Here is a 13,423-nt window from a genome sequence, read left to right as displayed (position 1 = left end):
TGAGGTGATCTCATTGAAACATACAACATTCTTACAGGGCTTGACAGGGTAGATGCAGGGAGGGTGTTTCCCCCCGGGCTGGGGAGTCTAGAACCAGGGGTCACAGTCTCAGGATAAGGGCTCGGCCATTTAGGGCTGAGATGAGGAGAAACTTCTTCACTCAGAGGGTGGTGAATCTTTGGAATTCTCTGCCCCAGAGGGCTGTGGAGGCTCAGTCTTTGAGTATATTTAAGACGGAGATCAATAGATTTTTGGATATTAAGGGAATCGAGGGATATGGGGACAGTGCAGGAAAGTGGAGTTGAGGTCGAAGATCAGCCGTGATCTCATTGAATGGCGGAGCGGGCTCGAGGGGCCGAATGGCCTGCACCTAATTCTTATCCCAAAATGCTTTCCAGTTAAGTACTTTTCTTGGAGTGTAGTCATTGTTGTCATCATCATCATAGGCAGTCCCTTGGAATCGAGGAAGACTTGCTTCCACTCTAAAAGTGAGTTCTCAGGTGGCTGAACAATCCAATACAGGAACCACAGTCTCTGTCACAGGTGGGACAGACAGTGGTTGAGGGAAGGGGAGGGTGGGACTGGTTTGCCGCACGCTCCTTCCGCTGCCTGCGCTTGGTTTGCCGCACGCTCTCGGCGACGAGACTCGAGGTGCTCAGCGCTCTCCCGGATGCACTTCCTCCACTTAGGGCGGTCTGGTCTTTGGCCAGGGACTCCCAGGTGTCGGTGGGGGATGTTGCACTTTATCAGGGAGGGCTTTGAGGGTGTCCCTTGAAACGTTTCCTCTGCCCGCCTGGGGCTCGCTTGCTGTGTCGGAGCTCCGAGTAGAGCGCTCGCTTGGGGCGTCTCGTGTCGGGCGTGCGGACGACGTGGGAGCTGGTCGCGGGCGGTCAGTGCTTCGACGCTGTTGGATCGCTGGCATAACACGGCAGCCAATTTGCGCACAGCAAGCTCCTACAGGCAAGCAGTGTGAGAATGAGCCCGTAGTCCTGTGTTTTTGGTGAGCCTGATTGAGGGGGTAACAATTTTGGCCCCCAGGTCACTGGGGGGATAGCCACACCCCCATCTCCCTCCCCTCCCCTCCCCTTGCTCTGCAGGCGGCACAACAGGGCACTTTCTCCATTGTGTGTGGCTGGTGAGCGTCGGTGCAACGCAACTTGACCGCGGGGCGGGGCGTGACCGCCCGGGCCGCCTGATGGACGTGGGAGACGGACCAATAGCAGCCGGCGCAGCGGGGCGGCCAGCCAATGGCAACGCGGCCGCGGGGCGGGACATTGCCCAGCAGCAGCCAGCAAGTTGGGTGGATCCAGGAGCCTGACTCTCATTGTTCAGTGAGGCCTGGATGCTGGGCTGGAATTTCATATTCTTTTTGCAGCTTCTTTACATATATTTGTATTTTTTTAATGCATTAAATCGAGAGGCAGCTAGTGCAGGAAAGTTTCTTGGTTCAGCTGCTTTTTTTGTGTGGAGGAAACATTTCAACACTTGTGAGTAAAACAAAAATGCATCTTTTTTGTTTTGCAAGGGGTATTTTCTGAATCAATAGTTTCAGTGTCAGACTGTTTTCCTGTGTGTCCCTTCAATTGGAAACAGGCAGTCACAAGCCAGGGGGGGTCACAGGTATTTAAAGGGACAGTATGTGCATATTTGAGGGGGGTGGGGGGTGTTTGCATTTCAGGAGACACTAATAGTGATCATAAGTGTGTTTGCAGATAGGAGCCAATGTCCCACATGTTCGCAGCATATCTCTTCCATTCTTGGTGGAATGGCCCTCTGCGGCAGAGAATTCCAAAGATTTGCAACCCTTTGAGTGAAGAAATTCCTCCTCATCTCAGTCCTAATCTGTTTTAATTCCTAGGTCGCAGATCAGCCACGATCCCATTGAATGGCGGAACAGGCTCGAGGGGCTGAATGGCCTCCTGTTCCTGTGTAACAGGCTCGAGGGGCTGAATGGCCTCCTGTTCCTGTGTAACAGGCTCGAGGGGCTGAATGGCCTCCTGTTCCTGTGTAACAGGCTCGAGGGGCTGGATGGCCTCCTCCTGTTCCTGTGTAACAGGCTCGAGGGGCTGAATGGCCTCCTCCTGTTCCTATGTAACAGGCTCGAGGGGCTGAATGGCCTCCTCCTGTTCCTGTGTAACAGGCTCGAAGGGCTGAATGGCCTCCTCCTGTTCCTATGTAACAGGCTCGAGGAGCTGAATGGCCTCCTCCTGTTCCTATGTAACAGGCTCGAGGAGCTGAATGGCCTCCTCCTGTTCCTATGTAACAGGCTCGAGGAGCTGAATGGCCTCCTCCTGTTCCTATGTAACAGGCTCGAGGAGCTGAATGGCCTCCTCCTGTTCCTATGTAACAGGCTCGAGGAGCTGAATGGCCTCCTCCTGTTCCTGTGTAATAGGCTCGAGGAGCTGAATGGCCTCCTCCTGTTTTTATGTAACGGGTTCGAGGGGCTGAATGGCCTCCCCCTGTTCCTAAAATGTCTTTTTAAATCCATTTGCCTCCTGTCTTTTATTTTTAATCATTCAAAAGTTGAGAAAAACTTCAAAGTGGCAGAAAAATTAAATGTTGCGAACCGTAGAAAATAAAGCACGGAAGGAGGCCATTTGGGCTCATCGTGTCCGCGCCAGGCACTGGATCAGAGAGCAGAGAGATCCCAGCTAATCTCGCGAGTCTCTGCTATCTGATCGTAATCAGGGCAGCAGTTAGCTTCATGCTCCAGGTTTCCTTCCCCCTGATTACTGTCCATTCACCCCGCTGGGAAAGATTGTGTGTGTGAGAGTGCGCGCGCGGGAGTGAGGACAACTGTGAGGTCTGCCGCAGCTGAGCAGCCGGTTATAATCATTTGGTGAGGGGGCTATAAGGTGATCAGTGATAGGACGAGGAGGAGGCCATTCAGCCCCTCGAGCCTGTCCCGCCATTCAAACTTTAAACGGCTTTAAACCCCCCCAAAAAATGGGGGTGGCGGGGTCAGGTATGGGGAAGTTACTACCTGAGCCATGCACAAATTGCCGCAGGGTCAAGCAGATCAGAGAGTTAAATGTGTGGCTCATTGAGTGGTGTGGGAGAAAGGGGTTTCAGTTCATGGGGCACTGGCACCAGTACTGGGGAAAGCTGTTCCGTCGGGATGGGCGCCACTTAAACCATGCTGGGCCCAGCGTCCAGGCGAATCAAATAACTAGGGCTGTAGATAGGGCTTTAAACTAAAAAATCGGGGGGGGGAGGGGTTAGATATCTCAAGAGAAAGGTCAATGCAATAGAGCAGTGTAGTGATTTGGGTAAAAATAAGACAGGAAAGGGCAGAGAGTTTAACGGTAGTGCAGCAGAGAATAAGGACAAAGCAAGAAATAATGGTAAAAAATGTTTAATTAAATGTTTAATTAATTAATGCACGAAGCATTCATAATAAGATAGATGAACTAGTGGCACAAATGGAGATGAATGTGTTTGATCTAATAGCTGTTACAGAGATGTGGTTTGAAAAAGACCAAGATTGGGAACTAAATGTTCCAGGATACTTGATGTTTCGAAAAGATAGGCTGAATGGTAAAGGAGATAATAAAGGATGACATAAGGACAGTCGAGAGAAAGTATCTCAGCTCGGAAGATCAGGAAGTGGAATCGTTGTGGGTGGAGATAAGGAATAACAAGGGGCATAAAACACAGGTGGGAGTAGTATATAGGCCCCCTAACAGTAGCTTTATCGTTGGACAGAATATTAATTAATCAAGAAATAGTTGGAGCTTGTAACAAAGGTAATGCAATAATCGTGGGGGACTTTAATCTTCATATAGACCGGGCAAATCCAATTGGCAAAGGTAGTCTGGAGGATGAGTTCATGGAATGCATTCAGGACAGTTTCCTAGAACAATACGCCGTGGAACCAACCATGGAACAGGCTATTTTAGATCTTGTGTTGTGTAATGAGACAGGGTCAATTAGCAATCTCATAGTAAAGGATCCTTGGGGCAGAGTGATCATAATATGACAGACTATCACGTTAAGTTTGAGAGTGACTTGCCTAAGTCCGAAACTAGAGTCTTAAACTTAAATAAAGCCAATTATATAGGTTCAAGGGGCGAGTTGGCTAACGGTAGTTTGGAAAAATAGATTCAAAGGTATGGCGGTAGATAAGTAGTGGTTAGCATGTAAAGAAATATTTCATAATTCTCAACAAAAATACATTCCATTGAGAAACAAAAACCCCACTGGAAAAGTGATCCATCCTTGGCTAACTAAAGAAGTTCAGGATAGCATTAGATTGAAAGTCAAAGCTTATAATGTTGTGAAGAATAGTAGTGGGCCTGAGGATTGGGAGAGTTTCAGAAACCAGCAAAGGATGTCCCAAAAATTGATGAGAAGGGAAACAGTAGAATATTGAGAAAAAACGAGCAAGAAATATAAAAACAGATTGTAAGGGCTTCGACAAGTATGTAAAAAGGAAAAGAGAAGCAAAAGTAAATGTTGGTCCCTTAGAGGCTGAGACAGGAGAAATTGTTGTTGGGAATAAGGAAATGGCAGAAATGTTAAACAATTATTTTGTATATGTCTTCACATTAGAAGACATAAAAAACATACCAAAAAAATTCTAATGGGGTAAATGCTGAGGGGTTGTTTCCCCGGGCTGGGGAGTCTAGAACCAGGGGTCACAGTCTCAGGATAAGGGGTCGGCCATTTAGGACTGAGATGAGGAGAAACTTCTTCACTCAGAGGGGGGTGAATCTTTGGAATTCTCTGCCCCAGAGGGCTGTGGAGGCTCAGTCTTTGAGTATATTCAAGACAGAGATCGGTAAATTTTTGGAGTCTAGGGGAATCAAGGAATCGAGCGGGAAAGTGGAGTTGAGGTCGATGATCAGCCCTGATCTTATTGAATGGCGGAGCAGGCTCGAGGGGCCGAATGGCCGACTCCTGTTACTTATGTTGCCGAGTGAGCTGTGGCTCAGTGGGCCGCACTCTCGCCTCTGAGTCAGAAGGTTGTGGGTTCAAGTCCCACTCCAGGGACTCGAGCACATAAATCTCGGCTGACACTCCAGTGCAGTGCTGAGGGAGCGCCACACTGTCGGAGGTGCCATCATTCGGATGAGATGTTAAACCGAGGCCCCGTCTGCCCCCTCGGTTGGATGTAAAAGATCCCGTGGCACTATTTGGAAGAAGAGCAGGGGGAGTTATCCCCGGTGTCCTGGGGCCAATATTTATCCCTCAATCAACATCACAAAAACATATTATCTGGTCATTATCACATTGCTGTGTGTGGGAGCTTACTGTGCGCAAATTAGCGTTTCCCACAATACAACAGTGACTACGCTCCAAAGTATTTCATTGGCTGTAAAGCGCTTTGAGACGTCCGGTGGTCGTGAGAGGCGCTATATAAATGCAAGTCCTTCTTGTGATGAGGGAGAGTGTGTGGGGTGGTGGATTGACAGCGTTGGGAGTGGGAGGGCGAGGAACAACAGGGAACGAATGTTCGACAGGAGCTAGAATTGTCTGTTGTGAATTTCTATCCTGTCCTGGCAGCGGCGAGTTTGACAAACGCCTGTTTTTTTTCCCCCCTTTTGCAGGGTGCGAGAAGGGGCCGGATTGGCCGATGGGAAGCTCGAACCGAATGTCGCGGGAGGATCTGACCGAGTCGCTGGACGTGCCGGGGCCCGAGTCGCTGGACGTGCCGGGGCCCGAGTCGCTGGACGTGCCGGGGCCCGAGTCGCTGGACGTGCCGGGGCCCGAGTTGCGGCGGCCCTCGGGCGCGGGAGGGGAGCGCGGCAGCGGTGCGCTGGTCGGGGGCAGGAGGCCCCACGCGTGCTCCGCCTGTGGCCGCACCTTCAGCCGCACGTCCAACCTGGCCCGGCACAAGTGCAACCGGGCGGCGGCGGCACTGCCCCACCAGTGCGAGGACTGCGGGGCGGGCTTCGGGGAGCAGGCCGAGCTGGAGGCCCACCGGCCCAGCCACACGGGCGAGCGGCCCTTCTCCTGCCCGCAGTGCGGCAAGCGCTTCACCCGCTCCTCCCACCTGCTGACCCACCAGCGGGTGCACACCGGGGAGCGGCCCTACAGCTGCTCCGTCTGCGGCAAGGGCTTCAACCAGTCCTCCAACCGGCTGCGGCACCAGCGGGTGCACACCGGCGAGCGGCTCTTCACCTGCCCGCAGTGCGGCGATGGCTTCACCGACTCCTCCACCCTGCTGCGGCACCAGCGGCTGCACACGGGCGAGCGGCCCTTCGTCTGCTCGGTGTGCGGCAAGGGCTTCACCCGCTCCTCCCACCTGCTGACCCACCAGCGGGTGCACACCGGGGAGCGGCCCTTCGGCTGCGCCGTCTGCGGCCGCAAGTTCACCCAGTCCTCCCACCTGCTGACCCACCAGCACATCCACACCGGGGAAAAGCCCTTCCGCTGCTCCGTGTGTGGCCGGGGCTTCATCCAGCTCTCCCACATGCTGACCCACCAGTTCGCCCACGCCGAGGACGGGCCGCCCGACAAGGACGGCGACGACGACGACGACGGCGGGAGCCCGACAATCCCCGAGGACCCCTCGCGCAATCGGGCGGAGGGGGAGGAGCCCCGTTAACCGGTGGGAGGCGGGGGGTGTGGGCGGCGGGGAGTCATCCGGCCTGCGGAGGCAGCGGCGAGGGGCGTCATCCGGCCTGCGGAGGCAGCAGCGAGGGGAGTCATCCGGCCTGCGGAGGCAGCGGCGAGGGGCGTCATCCGGCCTGCGGAGGCAGCGGCGAGGGGAGTCATCCGGCCTCCGGAGGCAGCGGCGAGGGGAGTCATCCGGCCTGCGGAGGCAGCGGCGAGGGGAGTCATCCGGCCTGCGGAGGCAGCGGCGAGGGGAGTCATCCGGCCTGCGGAGGCAGCGGCGAGTCCCACCTCGGGCCGAATGGGCGGAATGACAACCTCGGAGAGAGAGAGAGACAGCACGCCCAGCGAGTTTCCCCCTGCGACAGTCACAAAGGGCTCGGATTCTGTCGTCGCCGCTGTTAAACGCGGCCAGGACTGAATGAACTGCGTTGGTCGCTACAGCCGTACAAAAGCCCCGTTTAGACCACACCCGGAGCGCTATGTTCACTGGGCACTGCACCCCAGGACGGATAGATTGCCCTTGCAGGGAGTGTAGCGTAGGTTTACCAGAGTGATACCTGCACTCCCAAGGGTCAATTTACCAGGAGAGATTACACAAACTAGGGTTGTATGCGGTTAAGGGATGATTTGATCGAAGTTTTGAAGACATTAATGGGAACTGATAAGGTAGAGAGAGAAAGTATTTCTGTTAATTGGGGAGTCTATGACTAGGGGACAGAGCCTAAACATTATGGCCAGACCTTTCAGGAGTGAAATTAGGAAACACTGCTACACAAAGGGTGGTAGACGTTTAAAACTCTCTGCCGTAAATGGCAGTTAAGGCTCAATCAATTGTTAATCTTAAATCTGAGATTGATTTATTGTTAACCAACGGTATTAAGCGATATGGGCCGAAGGCGGGAATATGGAGTTGGGTCGCCAATCAGCCGTGATCTCATTGAATGGCGGGACAGGCTCGAAGGGTCTAAATAGCCTACTCCTGTTCATAGAATCACAGAAATTTACAGCACGGAGGGAGGCTGTTTCGGCCCATGGTGTCCGTGCCGGCCAGCCAAGAGCTACCCAGCCTAATCCCACTTTCCAGCTCTGGGTCTGTAGCCCTGTAGGTTACGGCACTTCACATGTACATCCAAGTACTTTTTAAATGTGGTGAGGGTTTCTGCCTCTACCACCTTTCAGGCAGTGAGTTCCACCCCAGACCCCCACCGCCCTCTGGGTGAAGATATTTCCCCTCAAATCCCCTCTAAACCTCCCCCCAATTACTTTAAATCTATGCCCCCTGGTTGTGGACCTCTCTGCTAAGGGAAATAGGTCCGTCCTATCCGCTCTATCCAGGCCCTTCATAATTTTATCCAGGCAACATCTGGAGAATTAGATCACCCCTCAACCGTCTAAACTCGAGGGAATGCAAGCAAAGCTTATGCAACCTGTCCTTTATAATTTAACCCCTTTAGCCCCGGTGTCACTGGTGAATCTGTGCGAGGTCATGAAGGGATTCAGAAACGATAATGAGAATTTTACATTTGTGGCTTTCGGGACCCGGGAGCCACTGTAGGTCAGCGAGCACAGGGGGTGATGGGAAAACAGGACTTGGTGCGAGTTAGGACACGGGGCAGGGTGCGATGGGCGAACGGGACTTGGTGCGCGTTAGGACACGGGTCAGCGAGCACAGGGGGTGATGTGTGAGCGGGACTTGGTGTGAGTTTGGACACGGGGCAGTGAGCACAGGTGGTGATGGGTGAGCGGGACTTGGTGTGAGTTAGTACACGGGGGCAGCGAGCACAGGGGGCAATGGGTGAGCGGGACTTGGTGCGAGTTAGGACACGGGTCAGCGAGCACGGGGTGATGGGTGAGCAGTACTTAGTGCGAGTTAGGACACGGGGCAGCCGAGTTTTGGATGAGCTGAAGTTTACAGAAGGTGGGAGATGGGATTCCGTAAAGGGGAGCTTTGGAATAGTCGGGTCGGTAGGGAAGAAAGGCACGGATGAGTGTTTCAGCAGCAGATACAAAGAAAAGACTTGTATTTCTACAGTGTTTTTCACTACCTCAGGACATCCCGTAGCGATTTATAGCCAATGAAGTATTTTTGAAGTGTAGTTACTGTTTTAATGTAGGAATGATGGGCTGAGAACGGGGCGGAGATGGGTGATGTTGCAGAGGTGGAAGTAAGCGGCCTTGGTGATGGAGAGAATGGGGGGGGTTCGGGAGCTTATCTCGGGGTCAGGCCGAGGTTGCAATCAGCCTCAGACAGGGAGTGGGGTGGGGGGGGGTAGAGAGTGTGCAATCGATGGTGAGAGTACGAAGATTGTGGGTTTGGTCTTCCCAATGTTTCGAGGAAATTGATCATCCAGGACTGGATGTTGGACGGGAGGGTTTGAGAGTGAGAGAGAGCTGGTGTAGAGGTAGAGTTAGGTGTCGTCAATGTACCCATGAATGCTAGGCCCCATATCTGTGGACGATGTCGCCAAGAGGCATCACGTAACCTCGTGTGATTTTCCTTGTCTACGGAAACCAGTAGAATAACACTACACAAGGCTTTAACTGCCAAGTACGTTTGTTAAACACTAAAAAACAAGTAAATAGTGGCAGTAAATTGTATTTTTTCAGTAGTTGTGAAGTGTGGTAGAAAATAATATAGTTTGCAACTAATGTGTGAAACTGTAATAAAAATATTATTCTTAAGTAGGAATCTTTTCCTTTTCTCAGTGATTACAACAGCCATCCGGTTTGACTCACTCGCAAAGGCTATAGATAAGACAGACTCTCCGATTTGGAAAAAGACTGGCTGGTAAATACTTTTAAATAAAGGACTGGGACCCAGTACACTTAAATGACAAAATATCATTGCGAGAGGGATGGAGTACAAAAGCAGAGAGGTCCTTCTGCAACTGTACAGGGTATTGGTGAGGCCGCACCTGGAGTACTGCGTGCAGTTTTTGGTCGCCTTACTTAAGGAAGGATATACTAGCTTTGGAGGGGGTACAGAGACGATTCACGAGGCTGATTCCGGAGATGAGGGGGTTACCTTATGATGATAGATTGAGTAGACTGGGTCTTTACTCGTTGGAGTTCAGAAGGATGAGGGGTGATCTTATAGAAACATTTAAAATAATGAAAGGGATAGACAAGATAGAGGCAGAGAGGTTGTTTCCACTGGTCGGGGAGACTAGAACTAGGGGGCACAGCCTCAAAATACGGGGGAGCCAATTTAAAACCGAATCGAGAAGGAATTTCTTCTCCCAGAGGGTTGTGAATCTGTGGAATTCTCTGCCCAAGGAAGCAGTTGAGGCTAGCTCATTGAATGTATTCAAATCACAGATAGATAGATTTTTAACCAATAAGGGAATTAAGGGTTACGGGGAGCGGGCGGGTAAGTGGAGCTGAGTCCACGGCCAGATCAGCCATGATCTTGTTGAATGGCGGAGCAGGCTCGAGGGGCTAGATGACCTACTCCTGTTCCTAATTCTTATGTTCTTATGTTCTTATCTGCTAATCAAAAATATGTTTGAACAAATCACAGCAGAGGTTTGTATTTGAATTGAATGCTCCTCCCTCGGGAACCTGACTGACCGCAAGCATCGATTGGACAATTGCAGCAACAATGAGTTGAAACGTTCTGTGAGCGAGGCTGTTTCTCGTTTTTTCTTCTTTATTCATTCACAGGATGTGGGCATCGCTGGAAAGGCCAGCAGTTACTGCCCATCCCTAATTGCCCTTAACCTGAGTGTCTCGCTGGGCCATTTCAGAGGGCAGTTAAGAGTGAAACACATTGCCATGGGTCTGGAGTCACGTGTAGGCCCAGACCGGGTAAGGACGGCAGATTTCCTTCCCTAAAGGACATTAGAGAATTGGATGGGTTTTTATGACAATCTGGTAGTTACATGGTCACCGTTACTGATGCTAGCTTTGTATTCCAGATTTATTTAATTAACTGAATTTAAATTCCCTCGGAATGGACCCTGTAAGGATTAAGGCAATACCAGGCTAAATTATATAGAAGTACATAGAATATATAGCCCAGAAACAGCCCGTTCGGCCCAACCAGTCCATGCTGCCGTTTATGCTCCACTTCTTTCCTCATCTACCTTTCTCAGCATAACCCTCTATTTCCTTCTCCCTCATATGCTTGTCTAGCCTCCTCTTAAATGCATCGATACTATTCACTTCAACCACTCCCTGTGGCAGCGAGTTCCACATTCTCACCACTCTCTGGGTAAAGAAATTTCTTCTGAATTCCCTATTGGATTTCTTGGTGACTATCTTATATTGATGGCCTTTAGTTATGTTCTTCCCCACAAGTGGAAACATTCTCTCTGTATCCACTCTTATCAAAAACTTTCGTATGTGTCTACTCTATCAAAACCTTTCATAATTGTAAAGACCTCAATTAGGTCACCCCTCAGCCTTCTCTTTGACACCCAGCCCAATCATCCTTTCGACAAGGTCCCACACAAGAGATTAATGTGCAAAGTTAAAGCACATGGGATTGGGGGTAGTGTGCTGACGTGGATTGAGAACTGGTTGGCAGACATGGAGTAAATAGGTACTTTTCAGAATGGCAGGCAGTGACTAGTGGGGTATCGCAAGGTTCTGTGCTGGGGCCCCAGCTGTTTACACTGTACATTAATGATTTAGACGAGGGTATTAAATGTATCTCCAAATTTGCGGATGACACTATGTTGAGTGGCAGTGTGAGCTGCGAGGAGGATGCTATGAGGCTGCAGAGTGACTTGGATAGGTTAGGTGAGTGGGCAAATGCAGATGAAGTATATTGTAGATAAATGTGAGGTTATCCACTTTGGTGGTAAAAACAGAGAGACAGACTATTATCTGAATGGCGACAGATTAGGAAAAGGGGAGGTGCAACGAGATCTGGGTGTCATGGTAATCAGTCATTGTAGATTGGCATGCAGGTACAGCAGGCGGTTAAGAAAGCAAATGGCATGTTGGCCTTCATAGCGAGGGGATTTGAGTACAGGGGCAGGGATGTGTTACTACAGTTGTACAGGGCCTTGGTGAGGCCACACCTGGAATATTGTGGACAGTTTTGGTCTCCTAACTTGAGGAAGGACATTCTTGCTATTGAGGGAGTGCAGCGAAAGTTCATCAGACTGATTCCCGGGATGGCGGGACTGACATATCAAGAAAGACTGGATCAACTGGGCTTGTATTCACTGGAGTTCAGAAGAATGAGAGGGGATGTCATAGAAAAGTTTTAAAATTCTGACGGGTTTAGACAGGTTAGATGCAGGAAGAATGTTCCCAATGTTGGGAAAGTCCAGAACCAGGGGTCACAGTCTAACGATAAGGGGTAAGCCATTTAGGGCCGAGATGAGGAGAGACGTCTTCACCCAGAGAGTGGTGAACCTGTGGAATTCTCTACCACAGGAAGTTGTTGAGGCCAATTCACTAAATATATTCAAAAAGGAGTTAGATGTAGTCCTTACTACTAGGGGGATCAAGGGGTATGGCGAGAAAGCAGGAATGGGATACTGAAGTTGCATGTTCAGCCATGAACTCATTGAATGGTGGTGCAGGCTAGAAGGGCCGAATGGCCTACTCCTGCACCTATTTTCTATGTTTCTAACCTCTTAGAATAAAGATCTTAAGACAAAATGCTTTGTTCACACCTAAAGCCCAGCACAGTTTAGAGGCATGAGGTGACCTGAGAACACCCGAGTCTCCCCGAATGGGCTGTTGGTCACAGCCTGTCTGTGCAGACAGATTGGGAAGATAGATTGAGTGAGCAGAGAGCTGGGTGGGGGCAGAATGTACTGCATAAGGGATATCAGTGCACCCACGTTGGGGTTATGGGGGTTGGTTGGTGGGGGGTCTTCAAGGGACAGCCCTCAAAGACAGCAAAATAGATCGTGCTGCTTAGTGATTCGTAAATCAGTGACCAATAAACCAGACGTAGGGGCCAATAATATAGGTAGGACTAAGAAAGCGGTTCTGCTGAGAGAGTTTGATCAGACAGGGACTAAATTGAAAAGCAGAACCACAAAGGTAATAATCTCTGCATTATTACCTGAGCCACGAGCAAACTGGAATAGGGTCAATAGAATCAGGGCGATGAACGCGTGGCTCAGAGGTTGGTGTGGGAGAAGTGGGTTTCGATTCGTGGGGAACTGGCACCAATACTCGGGAAAGAGAGAGCTGTTCCGTGGGGACGGACTACACCTGAACTATACTGGGACCAGAGTTGTAGTGAACCGACTAACGAGAGAGGTAGACAGGGCTTTAAACTAGAGGGTGTGTGGGCGGGGGAGGGGGAGGAGGACTGTCGCAGGAGAGAAATCTAGAATGCTAAAGAGAAAAGAAAAGGAAGCGATGCAGGAAAGTGATTGTGGTAAGGATAACCAGATTATGCCAGGAAGGGACAGAGCATACAAACACAAGAGTGCACTAACAAATAGGGTCCAGGTAAGAAAAAATAGCGATAAGACAAATAGGGCTATAGCACAAAATAATGTTAAGATGTCTAAGAATGTTAAAAAGACATTTAAAAGCATTGTATCTGAATGCACGAAGCATCTAATAAGGTAGACGAATTAACAGCGCAGATAGATGTAAACGGATACAATATAGTTGCAGTTACAGAGACATGGTTGTAGGGTGACCAGGGTAGGGAACTGAATATCCAAGGATATTCAATATTTAGGAAGAACAGGCAGAAAGGAAGAGGGGGGTGGTGTGGTGTTGTTAGTAAAGGATGAAATCAGAGCAATAGTGAAAAAGGATATTGGCTCAGAAAATCAAGGTGTAGAATCAGTCTGGGTGGAGCTAAGGAGCACCAAGAGGCAGAAAACATTAGTGAGAGTTGTCTATTGGCCTCCAAACAGTAGTGGTAGTGTAGGGGACG

General features: G+C 50.4%; 1 protein-coding gene across 1 annotated transcript in view; it reads left to right on the top strand.

Moving 5' to 3' along the window:
- Nucleotides 1-13,423, top strand: part of LOC139250611 (zinc finger protein 585A-like) — a 100,039-nt gene that overhangs the window by 49,781 nt on the left and 36,835 nt on the right. Inside the window, exons 4-5 of the mRNA XM_070873010.1 lie at nt 1,324-1,487; nt 5,550-6,366. Coding sequence (XP_070729111.1) covers nt 1,324-1,487; nt 5,550-6,366 — 981 coding nt within the window. The remainder of the gene's footprint in view (nt 1-1,323; nt 1,488-5,549; nt 6,367-13,423) is intronic.

The sequence above is a fragment of the Pristiophorus japonicus genome, unplaced genomic scaffold (assembly GCF_044704955.1).
Source record: "Pristiophorus japonicus isolate sPriJap1 unplaced genomic scaffold, sPriJap1.hap1 HAP1_SCAFFOLD_401, whole genome shotgun sequence".
NCBI lineage: Eukaryota > Metazoa > Chordata > Chondrichthyes > Pristiophoridae > Pristiophorus > Pristiophorus japonicus.
This window is presented reverse-complemented; position numbering and strand designations above follow the sequence as displayed.